Genomic DNA, 24859 nt, shown 5'->3' on the forward strand with positions numbered 1-24859 from the left:
CTTTTTGAGGATGTCATCACATTCTCCCTAGGACCACCTGGTCCACTTTCCCTTGCCCTCCCAATTTCTGCTTTTGTTGGTCTTTGATAGTCCAATCTCTGATTCTGGGGTTTGTGGGCAGGTGAGGGGCACTAGGATATAGAAGCTGCAACCCACTTTCCACAAGAAACGTCCCCTTGGCTAGAAGACCAGGCTGTAGAGCTGGTACTAAGTTACGGCTCTATGTCCAGAGCTGGCCTTAGGTAAAGAATCTCTTTACCAAAAGAGATGGCTCTTGTGAAAAATTGCTGGGTGTTTGTATTTTTATCCATTCATCTATTCAAAGAACAGTAAATTTTCTGATCCTGGAGTCACAAAGATAAACAAGGAAGAAAAACCTCTGCTTCTCTTCTTGTAGGAAAGGAAAAGAGACAACCATGGAAAGCAGGCTTAACACCAGTGTTTATTAGAGCAGAAAAGGAGAGGAAAAAAAAAAAAAAAAAGCAATGACCAAAACCCCAGCCGCCCCAAGCGGTGTGCTTCACTTAGCAGAACAAGGCTTGCTCGCTAACCCCTCTCCTGTTCTGGAGGCCCCAGCTCCACCGGCCCCAGGAAAGGTTCTCCCTCTGCTCACCCTGCCACAGTGGTAGGAAGGCCATTGCGGGGCAGGGAGGGGGGCTTGGAGTTTAACGATTGGTTTTAGTGAGTTGTGCACGTTAGTCAAATGAAGCAGCACAAATATCTGCCATCAGTCCCCAAGGCAACCTCTGCTGTGCCCACGACTCACAAAGCCTGAAGACGCCCATTCCACAGCTGAAAAAGAAACGAAAGGAGCCTCATCTTGTTTCAATAGTATCCGCGCCGCTGTTTATCAAAATGCTTGCTGGAAAAGAACAAGAAAATAATGTTAATGTGATGATGATGTCGATAAAAAAGAAGAAGTGGGGGGGGGAAGAGAGGAGGGAGAGGAGGGGAAGGGGGAGGGGAAGGGGGAGGGGGAGGAGGAGGAAACAGTTATCGAGCTGCCATTTCCTGAGCACTTCCTAGCATGCGCCAGGGCAGCGCTGTTTTCCATGCGCTGACTTTTTTGATGCTCAGAACAGCTTTATGAGGGAGGAACTCTTCCGTGTTACAGGTGAGGAAACCGAGACAGAAGTTAGGAATCGTTTCCGAAATGGAGTCACAATCTGAATGCTACCTGACTCCAAGTTCCAAGTGGACCCATCCCTCCAGCCACTACGGCCTGGTTTTCCTGGTTGAAATGGATGTTGCCTGGAGCGAGGCCTCTGTTTGGCAGGAGCAACCCCCGCCCCACCACCACCAGCGTCCCGGAAGCCTCTCCCCTCCCCTGGCCTGCACCATGGTGACAAGTGCCTCTGCTCACAGAGCCAGTCACTACGCTCCAGGCTCTGTAGATATCATCACTACCCCAGTTTACAGATATAGAAATGGAGACTCAGAGAGGGTAGGTGACTTGTCCAAAGTCACAGAGCAGGAACACAGAGCACAAAACCCAAGTCTGCCCAACTCCAGAGTCTGAGCTCTTAAGTACTCCGCAGTGCTGTGTTCTGAAAGAAGCCAAGAGCGGGCTTCTGGTGCTGGAGGAAAAAGGTCCCTGGTGCCGGGGGTGGGAGAAGCTCTGACCTAGAACAGGGATCCAGAGGCAGTGGGGACCAGAGCACGATGTCAACCCAGCCCCTAGCCCTCAAAAGCAGAACTCCTGTTCCATTCCTAGCAGATGCTCCTCTCACTGTCTGTTAAAGCCCCTCACGAGGACCGTGCCCACCCCCATCCCCAACACACACACACACACACACACACACACACCCAGGTTCCAGCAGTACCGCCCGCGGAAAGCTTGCAGGATTTGGAGTTGTCAGAAGACAGACATACCAACTACTGCCCAGCATGACTTAGTAGCTTAATCACGCTCAGTTAGGTCTCCTATAAAACAGAGTTAAAACACACGCCCTGCAGGCTTCCCTGGTGGCGCAGTGGTTGAGAGTCGTGCCCCAGTCCGGGAAGATCCCACATGTCGCGGAGCGGCTGGGCCCGTGAGCCATGGCCGCTGAGCCTGCGCGTCTGGAGCCTGTGCTCCGCAGCAGGAGAGGCCACGACAGTGACAGGCCCGCATACCACAAAAAAAAAAAAAAAAAAACAAAACACGCCCTGCAATGATCAGGAGTGTTAAGAGGATCAAATGAGAGATTTTGTGCGATAGCACCCTGAAAATTATAAAGAGCAGTCCTCTAACGGGAGTGTTCCTGTGTCAATTCACAGCAGCACAAAATAAACAGCAAGGAAACAAGACTTCTCTTAACAACAAATGATCAAGTACCCAGTTATATCCTGTCCTGCTTAATACATACAAATCACAGAGGAGGAATGAGACTCACTAGGCTTAACCTCTGAAGGGATTTAGTTATGTAATCTAGCAAGAATTGGAAAGGGGACGAGGAGATGGACACAGACACACTGTGAGTGGAGCAGCAAACAGCCTCTCGCAGGAACAGAGGTACAGAGGTGGGCTGTGCTGGGAGTGCTGAACCATGCAGGTCAGGGGGACTGAAAGGGCAAAGCCAGAAGAAGAGGGAAGATGGGACACAGGCTGGGCAGAGCCCCAGTCTGGAAGGCTGTGGGGAGGCAGTAAAGAAGTTGCTGATCCTGGTGACAATGGTGACCGTTGTGATGGATGTCACCAGTCAAGCCCATGGATGCTGACGCCACCTGGAGAGACCCAAGTCTCAGCAAGCCATGTCTCTCCAGATTTGTATCCCAGAGGGACCCTTTCTGGATGGCAAATAGGGTCACATCCTTCCCGTACTTGGGATCTCTTGGTGACTCAGCAGGTGTCAGGCCCCCGTGCGCGTCCCCAGTGGTCCTCTCAACCTGGCTCCCACCGACCTCTCCTGCCTTGCACTTCCCGTTCTCCAACCCATAACCAGCTCACCTGCTGGTTCCCCTAACACCATGCTCTCGAAGACCCCCGAGCCATGCCTGCACTGCCCACCGCCATCTCCCTGAAACAGAAGGCCAGGGAGAAGGAACGTACCGGGGGCTGGTCCCGAGCTGCTTACACAGGATGGACCATGTTCCTGTCGCAGTGGGGCTTGCAGTGGGGGTTCAGCCAGTGCTCCAGGAACTGCTCCTCAGCACGGCGTTCCAGGCGGAGCAGATGGTGCATGTACTCCTGGCAAAACAAACCCACATCGAAGAGAAGCTTTTATTCACGGCTGATGGTCGAGCTGCCCATGTTCGGGGTACAGCTGTGGTTCTGAGACAGGGCAGCACAGCCAGGCAGGAGAAACCGCCACCAACCCTAAGTGCGGCGAGGGTGTGTATCCATGGGAACTCACAGACACTGCTGATAGAGAGTTACATGGAACAACCACTTTGGAAAACAATCGGTTGCCTGCAATCCAGAAATTTCACTCTTGTTTATATCCTCGAGCAATGATTCTCAAATTTCATCAGGCATCAGAATCACCCAGAAGACTTGTTAAAACCTACAGACTGCTGGGGGCCCACCTTCAGAGCTTCTGATTCAGTGAGTCTGGGTTAGGGCTCCAGAATCTGCATTTCTAACAAGTTCCCAGCTGAGAATGCTGCTGGCCACTTCGAGAACCAGAGCAGATACGAATGTTCACAGCAGCAATAAGTTTGTAGTAGCAAAATTCTGGAAACATCTGGAAACATGTTAAATATCCATTGACAGGAGGATGGATAAATAAATTATGGTAGGGTCACAACGTGGAATATTATACAGCAATGAAAAAGTGAATTATAGCTACATACAACAACATAGATGAGTCTTAGAAATAGCATAATGAGTGGAAAGAGCAAGTCCAGGAAGACAGTGTTTACAGTGCGACACCATTTTAATAAAGCTCAAAACATGCATAACTAAATAATATATTTATTTATTTATGGCCGCACACATTTGTGATAAAATCGTCTTTTTTAAAAGGCAAGGGATAACTGTGAGAAAGCTGGAGTTGCTATACTATTATCAAACAGAATAAACCTTAAAGCCAAAATAAAGTTACTAGGGATAAGGGGCATTTTGTAAAAACAGCCTGGCAGCTCCTTAAGATGCTAAACAGAGTCAACATTTGACCCCACAATTGTGTATACAAGAGAAGTGAAAGCATATGTTCACACAGAAACGTGTACACAGCTGCTCACAGCAGCACTACTCATCACAGCCAAGAAGCGGAAACAACCCAAACGCCCATCAGCAGATGAATGGATGAAGAATGTAATGTGTCCCCACACAAGGGGAATACTACATGGCCATTGCGAGGAACGATGCATGCTACAACCCGGATGAACCTCGAAAACATTGTTACGTGAAAGAGGCCAGTCACAAAGGACCACGTGTTGTATGATTCCATGTCTATGAAATGTAACTGGCTCTAAGTGTTGGTGTGTCCACAACAGAGAGCAGCTGATTGTCCGGTGCTGCCCAGCTCCGTGACCAGCCTCTCCATCGACTCAGGAACCCGAGCCAGACGTGGACCATCGTGTCTCCCTCAACTCATCCTGAGACTGAGTGTGAGGACTCTGAGCCTGTCTCCAGGAGAGTTCTCAGATGACTCCCTCCATCTCTGCCACTTCTGCAGGTCGGGTCTCCACCGTTGCCACCCAGGCTGTCCCAGCTTCCTCACCCCTCCATCCGTCACTCTACCTCCCGTTCCGCCCACACCACGTCCCACACCCCCCACCATTTCTGCTCCAACCCAACAGACTGATCTGCCCAAATGCAGCCCTGAAAGGGCCACGGCTCTTCAGAGGCCTTCGCCAGCACTGCCTTCCTGCAAGGAGGGAAGAGGTGATGATCAACTACCCCTTGGGCTTGGTCTGTGGCTCTGGATAATGTCACTGTAACCAGCAAGTGAGGACACCTCCTCGTGGGATCTACCACCTCCTGCCACTCTTCACAACGGCAGAGAGGGCCCCCTCCTGCCCTGGTCCATGGTTGTCACTGACAACAAAGCGTTGTTGGTCTCTGAGCTTCTCTAGAACCACAATTTCTCCTTCAGATGGTTCCCCTAATGGAACTTTAATGAAGGAACCATTCACAGCCGTGTAAACAGGCTGTGTAAACCACCGAAGCGCATTCCAGTACCAGGGACTAGCAATAGAGAAAAACCCCATGGCCATGCCTAGACCTGCAGGGCCCAGGGCAAGGGCTCAGCCTCTGTAAAGCAGGGGAAGAGCAGGAGACAAATACCCCATCCTCTCTCTCCTCTTGCCCTCCATCTCCTGCCAAGCCCACGCAGAAGCCAGCCGGCCAGGGATCCAGGCGATGCAGTTTCTAGGGGTCCACTTCCAGAGCCGGGCAGAGCCAGGTGGAGGATGGATGGGGGACAGGGTGGAGAAAACCAGCAGCTGTACCAGGATGATGGCGTATGAGGGGTGTGCTGTCGCCCTTAGAAGCAAGTAAAGAGCGTAAATGATAGCTGTTACTGATGTTTGCTGCAAAGGAGCCGGCTTCTTGGGCTGTGCATCCATTGATCATCGACCACTGAACACACTGATCCGGCTGGAGGAGGGGCGATTGTTCCTTTGCATGCAGTTATTGTCTCTCCCCCTCCTCTTCCTCAGTTTGCTCTTGCTCTGCCCTCGATCAACAGGAGTGTCACTTCCAGGTTCAGGGTAAACCTTCTCTTCCCAAAGTGGCTTGATTTTCAACAAAGCCAGTTCAGGCTGTGAGTTTTCTGTGTGTTGTTTCTCATTGCATTATCCCATATAAATGATACACCAGAAAAATGATAAATCAATAGGATGCTTCTTAAATAAGAGTGAAGTGTTACTTCTCTTGTCTTAATCACTTACAAATTCTCTTCTTTCCCTCCATACCTTGCCTCTCCATCCCCTGCTGCAAACAGAGAAGTGGTCCATGGGCATCGCCCAGACCACCAGCAGTAGTTCTCCACGCGTCTGGCCGTGACCCCACATGGCTGGTAAAGCAGAGTTCCAGCCTGCTCCTGGGCTCCCACCTCTTCCCCACTCTCCACCCCCACCAGCCAAGCAACCCCTAAATCCCGTGGATGCTCTTGGATCCCATCTCCCCATCCCCACTGCCCCTGCCCAGTCTCAGTCCCCACCCTCCTGCTAGATCCCTGCCACTGCATCTGCAGGGTTCTCCCTGTCTCTCGTCTTACCTCCTTCCTCTACATTCCACCCCACAGCCAGGGTGGGTATTTTTTCCTTTTTTCTTTTTAATAGACTTTATTTTTCAGAGCACTTTTAGGTTCACAGCAAAATGGAGCAGAAAGTACAGCAATTTCCCGTATACCCCCTGTCCCCACAAACACATAATCTCCCCCATTATCAACATCTCGCCCCAGAGTGGTGCGTTTGTTACAAGAGATGAACCTATGTTGACACAGCGTCATCACCCAAAGGCTATAGTTTACATTGGGGTCGCTCTTGGTGTTGCATATTCTATGCGTTTGGACAAATGTATAACGTATCCATCATTATAGTATCATACAGAGTATTTTCACTGCCTTACAATCCTCTGTGTGCTGCGTATTCATCCCTTCCTCCCCTCTAACTCTTGCAATGACTGATCCTTTTACTGTCTCCAGAGGTTTGCCTTTTCCAGAATATCATATCATTGGAATTATACTGTATGTAGCCTTTTCAGATCAGTTTCTTTCACTTAGTAATATGCATTTAAGTTTCTTCCACGTCTTTTCATGGCTTGATAGCTCACTTCTTTTTAGTGCTAAATAATATTCCACTGTCTGGATGCACAACAGTTTATCTATCCATTTACCTACTGAAGGGCATCTTGGTTGCTTCCAAGTTTTGGTAATAATGAATAAAGCTGCTATAAACGTCTGTGTGCAGGTTGTTGTGTTGAACATAAGTTTTCAACTCATTTGGGTAAATACTAAGGAGCATGATTGCTGGGTCATATGGTAAGAGGACGCTTAGTTTTCTAAGAAATTGTCAGGCTCTCTTTGAAAGTGGCTGTACCATTTTGCATTCCCACCAGCAGTGAATGCGAGTTCCTGTTGCTCCACATCCTCGCCAGTATTTGATCATGTCAGTGTTCCGGATTTGGGCCATTCCAATAGGTGTGTAGTGGTATCTCATTGCTGATTTAAATTGCATTTCCCTGATGACATATGATATGGAGCAGCTTTTCATATGCTTGTTTGTGATCCGTGTTCTTCTTTGGTGAAGTATCTGTTCAGGTCTTTTGCCAGGGTAGGTTTTTTGTTTGTTTGTTTGTTTTGTTTTTTGTTGCGGTACGCGGACCTCTCACTGTTGTGGCCTCTCCCGTTGCGGAGCACAGGCTCCGGACGCGCAGGCTCAGCGGCCATGGCTCACGGGCCCAGCCGCTCCGCTGCATGTGGGATCTTCCTGGACCGGGGCACGAACCCGTGTCCCCTGCATGGGCAGGCGGACTCTCAACCACTGCGCCACCAGGGAAGCCCCAGGGTAGGTTTTTAAAACATGAAAAATGAAAATGGTTTTATTGGTTTTTTTATCACAACAGTGATACATATTACTGTTTTGAAACTATGTAACAATAAAAAGTTATAAAGAAGAGAGTGAAAAATCCTTGTTGTTTGTTTTGTTTTGTTTGTCTATCTCTTTATCCTGTTGCAAAGTGACATTTTTTTAAATCTACCCATGTTGTTTCCTCACTTAAAATACCTGAATGGCTTCCACTGGGCTCAGGAGAAATTCCAGTGCCTTCAATGTTTTGTGGGGCTCCCGATGGCCCAGCCTCACCCATTTCCTCTTCTCCCACCATCAACCCTTTGCACTCCGTCTGTCCCTGGATTGGCTACCCTCGCTCTGCTCTCTAATCTCATGCTATTTTCTCTGCCTGGCACACCCCTGTGCCTTCTCTTTTTCCTGTCTCACTCCTATCTGACTTTTCAGCCCTCAGCTTAGATGCTTCTTCCTCCAGGCAGCCTTCTCAGGTTCCCGGTGACCCCATAGCTCTCTGGACTTCTCCTGGCATAGCCCTGGTTACTCTGTTTAGCAGTGACCACATTCTGACAGTAGGGACTTAATTGGGCCACATCAGATTTTTTAGTGGAGGTGTCATGTGTCTTGGCTCACATATTGGCATGTGAACTTTATGTTTCCCCCACAGAAGAGATAAAAAAAAAAAGACTTTTAATTTGTAGGATGTATGTTGTCGATATTGCCCTGAAATAAGCCTTGGTGCTGAGATTATGGGATGGGAATCATTGCAAAGTGTGCATGGAACAGTCCACATAAACACATACGGGTAACCCAAAGCTGCAGGCCATTAACCAGAGAAGTGGCGTTTCACCTTGGGCGAGAGTAGTCACATGTGGTAATGTAAGACTATTTTGGCATGTATAGATATAAAAATCCTAAGTCATGAAAACCCTCCTTTGGCATTAATGAAGCTTTAACAGACGGTCCAGTCTAGAACTTTGAGTTCTTAAGTTTCAAGAATAACCCCTAGGAAGTCTACATCCTATTTTAAATATAACTTTTTTTTTCAATTTAATGACTGTGCAAAGGAATGAATTAGGAGGTGTCCAATTTTCCTGAAATGTTTTTTCTTTCCCCCAGGACTCATGCAGTTTAAAATTGTTTTGATTATCGTTGTTTTCATTTAACTCTTCAAAATGCACCCTGTGTCCTGGGCGTGGAGTCTCCGGGGCAGCTGGGGAAGGGCTGGATGCTGGGAGGGCTGCTTATGGGATCCAACAAGGATTCCCCAGCAGCTTGCTGGACACGTTTGTGAGTCTGGGGCTGAACCCTGCCCTGTCTTCCCTGTCTGAGGAATCTTTGGCCAGAAGAATAGTCATCGGGAGGAACAGGAAGGCACTAAGAGACTGACCTAGATGAACTGCAACCACAGAGTCTTTTGTCCTGGGGTTTCCGGTTGGGTTTGGCGTATAGGAGGCGCCAGCAGCGGACTAGAGGTAGGAGGGGAGAGGCGAGGGTATGTACTCCCCTGCAACCTCCCCGAGGAGTCTCGGCAGGTTAGCTGCATCCCTCCCCTGAAGACCCAGCTCCTAGAGGGCTGCCGTTCCGGGTCTGGGAACCACACTCTTCCCTTCCGCCCTCATGCCTCAGGAGTCTTAGCCCTGCATCCTTTATCATTTCTTGGTAGTTCACCTTCATCTTGCCACACCTTTGTAAAAAGTCTCTTTATTAAGCCCTCCTCAGTTAACTTTGGTTACTATTAGATGTGGAAGATGTGAGCATGCCTTGAGGTTGTAGATGGAGCATCTCTCCCAGGAACTGGTCCACAGGAAACTTTCAATAAATGTTTGTTGAATGAAAAAATAGCTGTGGTCCTCAAAGCATGGTCTGTGCTCCCCTCGGGGGGTCCATGATGTCAAAACTATTTTTCGAGTAATACTAAGACATTTGCCTTCTCACTGTGTGCATTGGTGGGTGAAATTGACGCCTCGGCAGGAGTCAAGGCAGTAGCACCCAACTGACCTAGTGGTCGACATATCCTTCATCACACAGTCGCAGTTAAAGTAAATACAAATAAAACATTCTCAAAATGCCAGTTTCACGGAAGCATGCCCTGGTGAAGCCGTAGAAAATGACCGCATGCACGCAGCACTTCTGCTGCACGACAAAGTACAGTGATTTTCTCAAGGAAAAGCACCTGGGGGACTGTTGGCATCAAGAGTTGAAGTAGGTGTGTTTTATGCGTGTGTTTGGCAGACATATTCCCAAAAGTGAATGAAGTGAGCTTATCATTTCCAGGGAAACTGGAAATATCATTTTGTTACAAAATGATAAAACTTGAGCTTTCAAGGGGAAATTAGAACTCTGGAAAACTTATATTTGTGATCATGAACCTGACAGCTTCCCAATAGTTAAAGACGTTTCCAATGAGATTGGTGGTGATAGAAAGAATGTCACCACTGATAAACAGCATCTATACACCACTTATAATTATATGCTCATTGGCATCCTTATTCATTTAATCCCTGTCCGTCTCAGCCAAATACCCAACTGGCTTTTTGACGAGAGTGTCCAAGGAATACCTAGTATACGGTTTAGTGCTTGGCATATAGTAGGGCCTCAATAAAACTCACAGGAGAAATGTACAAACAAGTGATGAATAAATGAAATGACTCTTCTTTCTCCATAATCTTACTAAATCCTCCTTGGGAGGCTCCTGGGCATCTGCGTCAATCTGCTCATTATAATGGCCCAGGCCAAATGTACATAAAAAGCATCAAAGAGTAACATGTATTTCACACCCCTAAATAGAGGCTGAAATCACTGTTGAAGAGAAACAACCAAAACAGATGCACACATAGAGAGAGAAAGAAACAAGCCCTGGTTTCCATGACATTTCACTATTTATTTAAAATGTTAGGGAAATGAATAAGCCACAAAGGCCTAAAAGCAATCATTAGTCAAAGATGAAAAGCCAAACTGCAAATCTGCTGAAAACCACAAATTCAACAATTGTGTTGGCTAAGTTAGAAATGATCCAGCATTAATGGTAATCTCAAATGTTCCTGGATCACGAAAGAAGGGGTAGATGAAAAATAAGTTTTCATTTTTTTTTTAGATTCCTTTTTTCAAGGGGAAAAAAATTAAAGCAAAACAAAAACTAATATCTGCATTTCGTGTCCAATGCCAACTGGAATGATTTAAGTAAATAATTTCTCAAGATTTAGAGCAGAAATTGCAGGGGGTCCTTTATGATGGCACAGGAGAGGTGTGATAATGAAAGTAAATACCCACTGGAACCTGATCCAAGCTGAGAATCATAAAGTAGACAGTTAATCGATCAAGGTGGGATCTTTTTCCAAGAAGGCAAAATCCTTCCCGTGACATTTGCATGAAATTAAAGGTCCATCGACATCTGGATGAATTATTTTGCTCATTAGTAAAAGCAAGATGATCATATAGGCAGAAGGGTGGCTCAGAACTTAACTGCTCTGGGCCACTTAGAAGGCTTAGCCCTGAAAGAGGGCAAATCAGTGATGTGCACAATTTGTATCTCAGTCGCTCTGAACTGGTCTTGGAGATCACAGGGAACAAAAGGGTAACGGAGTTACTACATACATTTGTCAAGGGACTAAAAATGAAAGCATATTTCACAAAGACTATTTACAATAAAGCTAATATGATTTATACTTGCCCCACAAGAACATTCCTTAAAGGAACACAGGCCAAAATGGAAAGCATATTCCCAGGGCACACAAGTGCTTACGAATACAATCACAAAGGACATAATTTTAGCTCGGATGTCATCTTTTTTAGAGAATTTCCATGGTTCACCCCAGCAGTTGGCAATAATTTTTTCCCTAAAATTTGGGACGACTAAGAGAAATTTAATGAATTTAAGTGAGGCAATAGAAGATTTCTTTGAAATAACCTCCAGGTTCTATGGTAGAGTAATGTCCTACAAAATTTCTCCCCTGGAGAGAAGCAAAGAAAGGAATGGAAACAAGTATAATGAGCATTTAGTAAATGTCAAATTCTGTGCTTGGTGCTGGGGACCCAGAAGTGAAACAAACAGTCCATCTGCTCAAGCAGTTTAGAGCAGTCTAGTAGGAGAGAGATTTTTTTTTTAAGTCAGAAATAGCAATTTTGTGCTGTGAGTGCTAGGCCAGAGGGATGCTCTAATTCATGGTGGGAGGGTAGGGGCATCAGGAGGGCCTCTCAAAACAGGCATCATTTCAGGTGAATCTCTACAAATGAGTAAGAGTTAACCAGGTAGACAAGAGCAGAAGAAACAAGTACAAAGGCAGGTGCTGTCAGAGAAGAACTTCAAACACACCATCATTCCAGACAACCTGCTTCTTCTCCTAGGTTTCTAATGCCAATAAGGGGCACCAAGGTGTCCACACAGACACCCACACGTCCCTAATCCTCCCTTACTGCATCCACTCTGCCCCAGAAATGGCCAACTCTAATCCAATTTAAGATATTATATCATGCTCCCATTATCTTTACCTTAAAACCTCTACTGAAACGTTCTCTTGGATGACAAGACATAAATTATTTTTTAAAACTTTTAGAAAGCAATGTGGTAATATATACTAAAAGGTTCAAAAATACTGTATTCATATCCTTGGATCCAATAATTTATTTTCTGGGAACATATCCCTAGCAAATAATTCAAAATATTAAAAGCACTTTAAGAACAAAATTTTAGAGTGCTGTTTATAATAGAAAAAATAGTGGGAAAGGGAACCTTCCTACATCGTAAGTTGGAATGTAAATTGGTACAACCACTATGGAGAACAGTATGGAGGTTCCTTAAAAAACTAAAAATAGAGCTACCATATGATCCAGCAATCCCACTCCTGGGCATATTTCTGGTGAAAACCATAAGTCGAAAAGATACATGCACCCCAATGTTCATTGCAGCACTATTTACAATAGCCAAGACATGGAAGCAGCCTAAATGTCCATTGACAGAGGAATGGATAAAGATGTGGTACATATATAGAATGGAATATTACTCAGCCATAAAAAAAGAATGAAATAATGTCATTTGCAGCAACATGGATGGACCTAGAGATTATCATACTAAGTGAAGTAAGTCAAAGACAAATATTATATGATATCACTTATATGTGGAAATCTCATAAGATGATACAAATGAATTTATTTACAAAACAGAAACAGACTCCCAGACTTTGAAAACAAACTTATGGTTACCAAAGGGGAAAGGTGGGGGGAAGGATAAATTAGGAGTTTGGAATTAACATATATACACACTACTATATATAAAATAGATAACCGGGCTTCCATGGTGGCGCAGTGGTTGAGGGTCCGCCTGCCGATGCAGGGGACACGGGTTCGTGCCCCAGTCCGGGAAGATCCCAGATGCCGCGGAGCGGCTGGGCCCGTGAGCCTTGGCCGCTGAGCCTGTGCATCTGGAGCCTGTGCTCCGCAATGGGAGAGGCCACAACAGTGAGAGGCCCGTGTACCGAAAAAAAAAAAAAAAAAAAAGATAACCAACAAGTACCTACTGTATAGCACAGGGAACTCTACTCTTCTGTAATAACCTATATGGGAAAAGAATCTGAAAAAGAATGGATATATGTATAACTGAATCACTTTGCTATACACCTGAAACTAACACAACACTGTAAATCAAATATACCCCAACATAAAATAAAAATTAAATTTAGAAAAATAGTGGAAATGATCTAACTAACAAAAGAGGGTAATTCACTATCATTATGGTTATAAAGAGTTTCTAGTAATATGAGGAAATGTGTATGTTATAATATTAAGAGAAAAACCAAGATACAAAATTGTAGAGTGTGATTATACTTTTTAAAAATACACACAAAAAGACTAAAAAGAAATACATCAAAAATGGCAATGCTGTCTTTGGGGAGAGGGAGTAAGACTACAACAGATTTTTTTTTTCTTCTTTTGACCCTTTCTTGGTTTCCAAGTTTTGTATAATAAATATGAATGGCTTAAATTTTTATTTGTAATTACACAAGTAACACATGAACATATTGTTACTGTTTAAAGTTTAAACATCAAATATAAAGTTCCCTAGATCAGTACCTGCAATCTTAACCTCCTGAATGAGATGACACAATTAAGAGTCAACTGATCATATTTCTAGACCTTTTTCTAGAAATTTACATACATATAGACGTACCTATATATAGTATTGTTTTGTGAGTGAGTACTAGGAGGGCAGGACCAACTCAGGGGAGATAGAAAAAGTGACATTGAGAATGAAGAAGAGGGTACCAGGCATAAATAATGGAGAATAGCTCTGCAGGCAAAGGGAATCATTTGTGAAAGGATGCTGAGACCAGGGAGAGGATGGTTTATTTTTAAAAACAATGAGAAGTTCCAGGTGGTTGGAGCATAAATGGCCTTGGACGAGTGGCAGGAAATGGGACACAATGGTGGCTTAGGGCTGGTCTGTCTCCCAGGCCAAGATACTTGGCCCTTATCTTATAAGCAGTGAGGAGCCAAAGAGGTTTTTGTTTTGTTATATTTTAAAAAGTATTTATTCAGCTGCTGCTTTGTAAAAAACAAGAAGAATGAGAGCCAATGTCATCACTCAGGCACTGTGCTTTGCATGCTTTCTCTCACAATAAGTCTCTGAGGTAGGTTTGATTATCATATCCCATTTTATAGATAAGAAAACTGAGACTTACAGAGTTTAAGCAACCCGGCCAGGATGTGATAGCCAGTAAGTGGTGAGCTGGGATTCAGACTCAACACTCTGCTGCCCCACTCTTAAATGCTCTCCTGTGTTGTTTTTGGTGAAAACTACACATACACTTATTAAAAATAAAAAACTGAATGTCCTGAATTGAATAATGTCCCCCAAAATTTCATGTCCACCTGAATCCTGTGAATGTGGTCTTATTTGGAAACAAGGTCATACTGGAGTAGGGTAGGCCCTAAAGCCAAAGACTAGTATCCTTAGAAGAAGGAAATTTGGACACAGGGACACACAGGGAAGAAGGCCATGTAAAGACAGATGCAGAGATTGGAGTAATGTAGCTACAAGTGAAGAAATGCCAAAGATTGCCAGCAACCACCAGAAGCTAGGAGAGAAGCATGGGACAGATTCTCCCTCCAAGCTCCCAGAAGGAATCAACCTTGCCAGCTCCTTGATTTCAAACTTCTAGCCTCCCAAACTGAGAGAGAATAAATTTCTATTGTTGGACCTCCTTGGTGGTCCAGTAGTTAAGACTCTGCACTTCCACTGAAGCAGGTGCAGGTTCGATCCCTGGTGGGGAAACTAAGATCCCACACACTGCCCGGCACGACCATTAAAAATAAATTAACTAATTAATTAATAGACAGATCAATAAATAAATAGATTTCTATTGTTTCAAGCAATCCAGTTTGTGGTACTTTGTCATGGCAGCCTTAAGAAACTAATATACTAAGTAATAGCAAAAAGCATGAAAATAAAAAGTATAAATTTGTCCCAAATTTTATCATGGAGAAAATAATGTCATTATTGTTTGGCAACATGTCTCCATATACATGTGCAGATAGAAGAGTAGATAGGATTTCTTTCCATTTTGAAAGCTGTACACACAAAACTTTCATAATATCAAGTGCTGACAAGAGTACAGGGACCCAGGTATTCTTATACACACTACTGGTGGGAGCTGGTAAGTCAGTTTGGCAAGTTGGCAGTACCCATTTCACCTGGAAGGACATAAACCCTCTGACTCAGAAATTTCATTTCTTATCGCTGAACTCGGCAAAACACACATGTGTACAAGGATCTTCATCACTGGAAATAAGTAAAATGGCCATTGTTCCAGGAAGGGCTAAATAAATAAGTTGTAATATGTCTCAGTCCATTCGGGCTGCTATAACCTGAAATACCACAAACCGGGCAGCTTATAAACAGCAGAAGTTTATTTCTCACAGCTCAGGAGGTGGAAGTCCAAGATCAGGGTACCAGTACGGGTGGGTGAGGGCTCTCCTTCAGGTCACAGACTTCTCGTTATATCTTCACGTGGCTGGTGGGACTAGGGAGCTTTGGGGGGGTCTCTTCTATAAGGGTGCTAATCCCATTTACAATCCACGAGAGCAGAGCCCTCATGACCTAAGTACCTCCCAAAGGCCCCATCCCTTAATACCATCACTTGCGAGTTAAGATTTCAACATATGAATTTGGGGTCTGGGGGGACACAAACATTCAGATCATAGCATCATACATTTACCCTAGGCTTCAATTTAAAATGAGCTAGAACAAGATGTATTACTGAGTGAATAAAAGCAAGTTACAGAATAAACGCAACACTGCTTTCCACATAGCCTGAACTACATCAATGAAGGGACAAGCAAGCCTGACACATTCAAGGCGCAATGAGGAGGCCAGCATGGCTGGAACGGTGGCAGGGGTGGGGGGCAGGGATGAGATGCAGGTAGAGGCCAAGGAGGGAGCAGAGGGAGCAGACAGACCTCTAGGGCCTAGTAGGCCACTATAGGACCATGGATTTGTTTGGAGTAAGGCAGGAGGTCATTGGAAGGTTTTGAGCAGGAGAAAGATGGGATCCGGTTTACGTTTTTAAGAACTGACTATTGCTGCTCTGCTGAGAACAGATGCAGAGGGATCTAGAGAGGAAGAGGGAGGCAGGGTAAGAGAGTATTGCTCAGTCCACTCTAGGGACTCGGGTGGTGGCAGGGGAGGGTGAGAAGTGGGCAGATTCTGGATTTGGGGCCCATGCAACTAGGAGGAGGTGGCCCACCTTACCCCACCGTGGAAGGCAAGGGCAGAGCTGGTGTAAGGCCACAATCTGGAATTCCTCTTGAGGCTGTTAAGTCTGAGATGCTGGTTAAATATTCCAGTGCAAACAGCCAAGTGGACAGTTGCGTGAGGGAGCTCACAGACAGAGTCCAGGCTACAGATAGGAGTGTGTGGCCATCAGCATAGAGGTGATATTTAAGCTCGGGGACTAAAAAAGGCAGAGAGCAGAGCCCTGGGATGCTCTGACATTTAAAGGACCGTCAAGGGCTAAGAACCCAGCAAAGGAAACTGAGCAGCAAAAACCACAAAGCAGGAGGAGAAACCAGGAGCCAGGGGTCCTGGAAAACAGGAATCCACAGAGCAGAGAGCCCAGAGGAAGGAAGAGGGATCCTTGTGTCAAAACAAAACAAGCGCAGGCTGGTTCCCAGTCCCCAGGATGCCGGGAGCAGAGGCTAAGAGCCATTTCTCTAGGACAGCACTTCTTAAACTTAAATGTGCACCTCGGTCATCCAGCCTTGTGGCCCAGATCCGCCTTCAGGTGTGGGGAGGAGCCTGAGGCTCTGGGCTCCCAAGTGAAGCCCAGCTGCCTGGCTGGGGACCACTTTTTGAGTTGCAAGAGTTCAGCCCTAATCCCTGAAAATCAACAGAAGCACAGTCATGACTGAGGACACATTCCAGGGAAAGCTCAGGATTCTTTTTTCTAGCTTCTTCCCTCTAACCACAAGTCCAGCCCTTCTTTTCACACAGCCCTGTCCTCATCAGATTCTCAGATTGTTTTTCCTCCATTAGGATCTTGAGGCTTTGTTACAAGCTCTTCTAACATGATGTCTTCACAAACTGAAGTCCTAAGTCCTAGAGTAGCAAATGAATTCAGCTGAAACCCAGATGTCTCCAGATGGGGTGTCCCCACGTGAATCCCAGGCTTCCTGGAGTGCCCATCCCACTCCTGTGACATCTAGAACCCAATTCCCCAAAATCTCTGAAGATCTGGGACTCGTGTTTCTCCACCACTGCAGCGTCCAGATCTGAGCGATTACCTCCCTCTTTCGTCAGCCCCCCTTCAGCACACACCTGCCATCTGTCATTCCCCCAAAGAACCACTAACACAAGGTTGCTGTGCACAGCAGACTTTTCCTACGGTTTGGAGGCTTCAGAGGGTAATCACCGCACAGAGCTGAGAACAAGTTCTAACCCAATGTCAAGGAGTTGCCATAAAATAGATGTGTTAGCTATTTCCTGCCACAGGGAATCTGTCAGGTCTGGGCCCTCTCTACCTCCCCACCTGCCCCCTCTCTCTGACCCGTGTTCACATCCCCCAGCTCGGGGCCTTTCATCCTCTTCCTCCCCAGCTGCCTCCATGCACTCAGAACCCCTCCTGCTTTCTTCCCCGGAGCCGGGTCTCCTCTTCCTCTCTCCCCCCATCCTCACTGAGGCCCTACCTTTCTCCATCAAGGATGCCAGCAAGGTGTTCCCACTCCTCTGGGGTGGAAGCCAGCCCTCCCCACAAGGCAAGGCACACCAGCGATCTTTTCAATGCATTATCCACCACACAGGCAAAAAAGAACGGTTGTTGCCATGAGGATACAAGCTGTCAAAAGGGTCCAGTCGTTTGCATGTGTGGGCATAGCTTGTCTGAACCTGTTTCCAAAACACCTATCATCCCACAGAAGCCAACATCTGCCAATATTAAAGCCAAGTGTCAAGAATATAACATTGTTTTATAGATACTCCCGAGGAGAGACTACTGCAAATCTTCGCATGTGCTTTCATTTTGAATGCTTAATACCCTCCCAAAGCACCATCCATTTACTCTCGTCAATGGCCTCTCCCCTCTCTGAAAGGGTTTTCTTCCGCTCAGTCCCTCAGAGGGGAGAAGCGAAATGAAATAACGCACCCGGTCATCTCTCGGTAATTCTGAGTGAGTCTCAGAGCTCAGCTCCCGAGGGCACACACATTCCCAGAGATCACTACCTCTGCTCATCCGTCCCAGTCCACCTGTCTGTCTCCAGGCTGCCATGGGAAGGAGGTACGATAACACGTCCAACAATGTAATCTCCCATGTCCCACGTATAATGGTAACTGAAGGCCAGCGTCCAAGAGGCTGTGTCCTGAGCCTCTAAACGGCTCCAGCACGCCAGCCCTAATCCCATCATCCCCCACTTCAAATCCCTTGGTGGCTCCCACCGAGTACAGAACGAAAGTCCACTCCACTATGACTCCAGGTCCTTCCAACCTGGCCCCGAGAGGACCTTCTGTGCCCATCACCCATCATGCCATAAATCCCAGACACTCAGGTGAAGGTCAAAAGACAGGAAACTGGAATCCAGAGCTTCTGAAAAAATTATCCTGCAAGGCCTGTTCCAAAACACACATGCACACACAGAATCATACACACACCCATACACAAACGCTCACATACACATGCACACACCCCCTCACACATGTACAGTCACATACACACATACATATCCTCACACACACCCCCTCACATACATATATATCCTCATACACGCACAGTCATACACAAACGTTCACACACACTCACACACAATCCACACATACATGCAATATGTACCATCCTGCACACACAGGACGGTGTGTCCATCTCTAGCAAAGGGATATGCAAGCAGATGGTTTGCACAGAGAAAGAAGGAGGGTAGAAGGTGGTCTCGGCAAGAGGTAAAGAGCAGGGAAGGGTGGTTCCCTTGGCCAGAGGTCCCACCTCATGGCCTCCTGGTGACCTGCTGATAAACGTGGGGTCACTGCGTCCAATGCTTCATTCAGCAGTGATGCAGGCTGGGATGGCTGTGACATCTGTCAGCCGCTCAGATAAAAGGGGTGAATCGAAACAGGGTCCTACTGTACAGCACAGGGAACTACATTCAATATCCTGTGATAAACCATAATGGAAAAGAATATGAAAGAGAATATATATATATATATATATATATATATAAATGCGTTATATATATATAAATGCGTCACTTTGCTGTACAGCAGCAATTAACACAACATTGTAAATCAACTGTACTTCAATACAAAATACTGTAATTTTTTTAAAAGGGGGTGAATTGCTTCTTTTTATATAACAGGTGATTCGTATTATTCATCTTGCTCTCAGTAAATCCCTTAAAAGGAAAAGTCAACAACAAGCCACAAGGGGGAACCAGGTCAGACAGCAAGTGCAGGAGGCCGGGAGGCCCTGGTGTTTGAGAAAAATGCCCACATGAGCCCCTCCAGGGCCTCCAGATAAACCCCTCTGGCCCTCACCAAGTCCACAGCCGGCTGCCAGGGCTCTTCCTACCAGTTGCTGACTGGCACCAAGAACCTGGTCGTCCGGAAGCTCTATCCAGACCCTCATATTCTATATGAGACCTGGGATGAACCTTCTAGTCAGACTCTGGGCCAAACTCTGCATTTTACAGAGAAAACTGGGTTTTCTCTGTAAGGAAAAAAAAGGAAAGGACTCATCCTCATTCTAAAGCCCAAAGTCCACAACGAGTTTGTGCCGAACACCGCCTGGAATCACACTGAGGGGGAACTCTCTTCCCACCTCGCCCACCGCTGCACTGCCTGTAAACTCCGCATCCTTCCAGCCTCAGCTCCGTGGCGCCTCCTCCAAGAAGCCTGACCAGCCTCTCTCCTCCTTCCGGTTGGAGCTTGAAGGCCCTGTCCTCAGACCCCGTGCACCAGATGACCTTGTTAGAGAGCTGGAAACAGGCCGGATGCTCTGGCTCATCCGTCCCCATGCAGTGCACACAGCATCTCAAACGAACGGAGAATGTCTAGTCTATGTCCTCAGTGCCTGGTGCTCGGCCTGGCACGGTCGAGGTGAAGTATAATTAAGTGCCCATCTTGGTCAGCAAGGAGTGCTCTCTGATCGACCACCTGACCCTCTCACTCTGTCTCTCTGACCTGCATCTGAACAAGTATCCCATCTACTCTCCAGACCCTCATTTCAACATTCAGCTAAATGCATTCCCAACCGGACCACGGGAGCTGCTGTTACCCATGGCGGGTCTCCCCCAGAAGGCTTGGCCCACTGGTTCTCAGCTTCGGTTGCACATTGATGCCACCTAGGGGGCTCTCATCCCCCTCCCCAATGCCTAGGACACACCGCAGGGCACCCGTCTGTGTGGGGAACCCAGACATCAGATTCTTAACCTCCCCATTTGGTTCCAGCATGTGGCCAAGGTTAAGAAACATGCTCCTAAGAAAAATGGGATTCCAGAAACTATGTGTTGGTTCAGCCAGTACTGCGTGTGGGTGGATGTATGACAGTGCGAGAGACACACAGAGTGACACACGCAGTAAAAGAGAAAGAGACTGTCCATCATCATAGCCAGTGTTCCTCACCCCCGACACAATTACATTCCAGGCCAGATCATTTTTGTTGTGGGAGCTGCCCTGTGCATTGTCTAGCAGCATCCCTGGCCCTAACCCATTAGATGCCAATAGCAAACCCTCCTCCCACCAGTTGTGACAACCAAAAATGTCTCCAGACATTGCCAGATGTCCCTGGGGCGGGGGAGCAAAATCACCCCTGGATGAGAACTACAGGTATAGGCTAGCTGCCAAACAACTTATTGCATATTTATGTTCACATTTCAACTGTAGGTCACACAGGCATTTTTCCAAACTTGACTGAGTGGCTGAGGATTCTGGACACAGGTCAGTGTCTTTGTGACAGACATACAGGACTGTACCATACACGGGATGGGTGGGAAATGGTGGGTGAGTCTAGAGAGAATCACAGAAACTAGATCAGGCAGGTTCAAGGCAGCTAAGACGAGTCAGTGGTGGTCAAGCCTATAAAAGATGACCAAAACCAACAAAACCCAAAAAGCCAGATATTCAGTAAAGGAGCAACGCCAGAGGCAAGCAGAGGGTTGTCACAGGTGAAGGCAGGTGATGACCAGGAGCCAGGAAGAGGGAAATGAGAGAGAAGGAGCTCATGGAAGTTCTGGGCAGGGAAGGACCACCCCAAGCAGCGTTTGGGGATAAAGTGTAGCACGGTGTGTAGCTAGCATGGGGGGAGGAAGGACGCTGGGGGCGGAGGCGGAGCCGTAACACCCACACCCACGTGCTGCCTGATGCCTAAACCACCCCCAGTCCCTGCCCAGGCCGCCCTTCCACAACCAGAGCTCAGGACCGCCAGGGCCAGATGCCAGCAGAGAAAACACCCAGCCAACGCTGGGGCTGAGCAGAGCCTGTCTACTGAGCACCTGGAGGGGGCCTGCTGCCTCAGAGCCCCTTGAACCAGCCTCCCACAGCCTCCAGGGCCCCCAGGGAAGAGCCTCTGGAACGGCCCCTCCAGACATCACCCCAAAGGAGCAAAGAGCCAGTTGGAGTTCCCCAGGACCCTCGGGCCAGGCATCCTGCTCCCCACTGGCTCCCTCACCATCCACCCCACCCCTTCCCAACCCTCATCCCCCGTGCTGGAGGCTTGGTTTCCCCCAATATCCCCTCACGTTCCTTCTCATCCCCTCGGGATCCTCTGTCTCTGCCCACCTCTGAGCCCTGGTGTGCTCAGACTTCAATGCTGGGCCTCTTCTAAATGCATCTCAAACCATCTGTCTAAAACCCGACTGTGCACTCCCCCATTCGAGACATGCTTTGATTGTCCTCTACTGAACCCAAGGTAAAGTCCAACGTACCCGAAGCCCTGCTGCTCTCGCGCCGGCCCACCTCCCAGACCCCTTCCACCTGTGTGTGGAGATTCCAGCCACCTCTGACTTCTCCTACCAAAGAGAACAAAGCCACGTCCACCCCAACAGCCTGAATCGCTTGCTCGTTTCTAAGCCGTTCTGTGAAACAGTGATTTGCTGACTCTTCTGTGTCTGCCACCAACTCTGAGCAGACACCCAGGTGACTGTCTGCAGCCTCGGCCCCACCCCGTCCCTGGTGCTGAATACTCAAAGGAGCTGTCACTGCTTGCTGAGTACTATGTTAAGTGCCTTACTATGAATTACCTTATTTTATTCTCATAAAGTAGTTGTTTCATGCTCTTATGATAATAATATTATAGAAATATAAGTAATAATATTGTTTACCCCCTTTTCATAGTCGAGAGTACTGAGGTACAGAAATGTGAGGAGACTTCTTCAAAGTTACATAGTTTGAAAATGGGGAGATTCAAACCGGGACAGTCTGCCCACAGCCAGTACTCCTCACCGCTGTGCGACCCGACATCATACTGAGAGACTTCTAAGTGAACTAATCCAACTACCCACACGATTCCGCAGGGAGCAAAGGCCAGTGCTGCTGCAGATCCTCTGGGCCTCAACACAGAGATGCAATGAACAGAGGGTGAGCATGCGGCCCGACTGATGTGGGCACAGGTGGGAGACCAGCCTTGGCCACAGACACGGCTTCACAGACACGCTGACTCTGCCTGGGTCCCTGCTACTTACCTTCACCTGAGTGGGGTAAAAATACCAGGAATGTCAGCATTTCCGTCATGGGAGGGAGAGACAAGCCAGGCCCGAACTGGCCTGAGGCCAGGGTGGCAGGGCCTAGTAGCACCCACCACAAGTCACAGAGTGAAGGCAGCAGAGGGTACTCTGGTTCAGAAAGACTAGGTGGATGCCACAAACCTACAGGGCAGAGCTGAGGCCAAAGACCAAAATCAGAGGCACAAGGCGAGGGTGGAACCTGGTGGCAGCAGGGGCAGAGATTCTGCCTAACCAGACAGAGCATCACTAGCCGGGGATGCTGTTCCAGCTTGCCCGGCACCCAAGGGAAGAGGGAGAAGATGGGGTTGGCACCAGCCTCAGGGCACAGCTCCCTAGCATCCCATTCAGGGGAGCCACCCAGCCGCCCACGCGGGATTCTGGACTCCCACCATCGGCCCCACTGTTTCCACTTTAAATACTGTTCGAACAGTAGGGGAGCAGAGCTGGCACCTCCGGAGAAGAAAAGGTGAGATCACCTTACACCTGGGACTCCACAGAACCTCCATCTAGCACCCATGCTGGGCTGGGACCAGCACCTCATTTGGGTTCATAATGAACAAGCATTCAAATGATCTCCCTCTCCCTTCAAAGAGCCAGAGCCCGGAACTCACCCTCATGGGCTCATCAGGGAACCCGGGTTTGCTCGGCCTGTCCTGGCGCCGGGATCTCAGGACCTGTTTGGCCTCCTTTTCCGTCAGAATCGGGGAGGCCCCTGAAAAAGTCAGGAAGGGACCTTAGGGACCCTCAGACACACGCATCCACGCTCTGTCTCACCTTCCAAGGCGAAGCATTTGCAAGTCCAATTTGGGTCAACACACAAAAGTTCTTTCAAAGGGACCTGCCCCAAAGGACGAGGCGTTCCAGAGGGCTCAGAGGGGAATTTTTAATTGTTTCTAACATGGTTAACTCAGAGTAAAAGCATATTTACCTGCTGCCGCCATGGCTCATTCCTCTAAAAGGCTGTTAATTTAATGAACATGTTTCTTTAAACATATTTTCTTCAGTTCACTGGTCAGTGTGTTTATTGTCCCTCAGGGTTGCTTTGGTGGGATTCTTTTAAATCCTCAATACACTAAATCAAGTTTAAGTTGTTATTAGAAAATTCCCCCATGACAATAAGATTATATTAAACTTGATAAGCACCCACGATCCCTCAAAGAAAATATTATAACTAAAGTAAGTCAAGTTTTGATAATCACACACAAATTCTAAAAGATACTATTATAATAAAAGTATATCAAGGGAATTCTCTGGCGGTCCAGTGATTAGGACTCCTGCTTTCACTGCAGTGGGCCTGAGTTCAATCCCTGGTCAGGGAACTAAAATCCCACAAGCCACGCGGCGTAGCCAAAAAAAAAAAAAAAAGGAAAAACGAAAGTATACCAAATTCTGATGATCTCAGATAAACTCTGAAAGACAGTATCCTTGAAGATTTATCAGCATTTTTGAGAATTAGTGTTCAATATGTTTAAAGATTAAAAATATAATTTATCCCTAATTATACCAATTCCGGGAGCCTGCTCTTAGGAAGAAAAAAAAAGAAGCACTGAATTATTATACATTACATATTACTTGAAATTTTGAAAAAATACTTTAAAAATATAAGATAGACTTATTTCAGTTTATCTTGTCAGCACAGAAATAGGTTTCGGGAGTTAATGCTCACCTGAGAAGAAAATCAGTAAGGTGAGAGACAGCACGAGCACAAATAACCTCTTCATCCTGCCTTGATCCCTCTCTCCGCCTGTTGCAGAATGAATCCCCCCGGTCAAAGAGCCAGCCTACTTGAAGAGAGCCACATCCGGCCCAAAGGCTGTTTATGCTCTGACTAACAGCACTCACAGCATGACGCTAAACGCATCTGACGCTAAATTTTCAGTATGATCACGAAAATATTTTCCTCTGAATTCCTATAAATTTTCATCCTGAGGAAGGAAATTATCCTTCTGTCATCAAACTTTTGGAGCTTGAATTTGACAAAGCAACACATGACAACCATTTCATTTAAATAGATATGTCTATATATACATCATGGAGTAGTTTGTGTTTATCTGTAGCTTCAGTTCATGCTCCTACTGTTTCATTGAGAATTAATCACCTCTCACATTTACATATTTTATGACATTTTTCCAAAACCCATTCACCAATCCATTTTGACCTCCCCAGTAATTTCGGAAATTAGCAGGGAAATTAGCAAGGAGCCTAATGAGGGGAAAAATTTTTTTTC

The 24859-nt window shown here is 46.8% G+C and overlaps 1 protein-coding gene across 1 annotated transcript in view; it reads right to left on the reverse strand.

Annotated features, from left to right (window-relative positions):
• Window positions 1–246: 246 nt before the first annotated feature.
• Window positions 247–24859, reverse strand: part of LOC307177410 (uncharacterized protein C17orf67 homolog) — a gene marked incomplete at its 5' end in the record, with an annotated part of 34801 nt that continues 10188 nt past the window's right edge. Inside the window, 3 exons of the mRNA XM_079904508.1 lie at window positions 247–862; window positions 3032–3169; window positions 23244–23344. Coding sequence (XP_079760634.1) covers window positions 3053–3169; window positions 23244–23344 — 218 coding nt within the window. The 3' untranslated portion in view covers window positions 247–862; window positions 3032–3052. The remainder of the gene's footprint in view (window positions 863–3031; window positions 3170–23243; window positions 23345–24859) is intronic.

The sequence above is a fragment of the Stenella coeruleoalba genome (assembly GCF_951394435.1).
Source record: "Stenella coeruleoalba genome assembly, chromosome: 19".
NCBI lineage: Eukaryota > Metazoa > Chordata > Mammalia > Artiodactyla > Delphinidae > Stenella > Stenella coeruleoalba.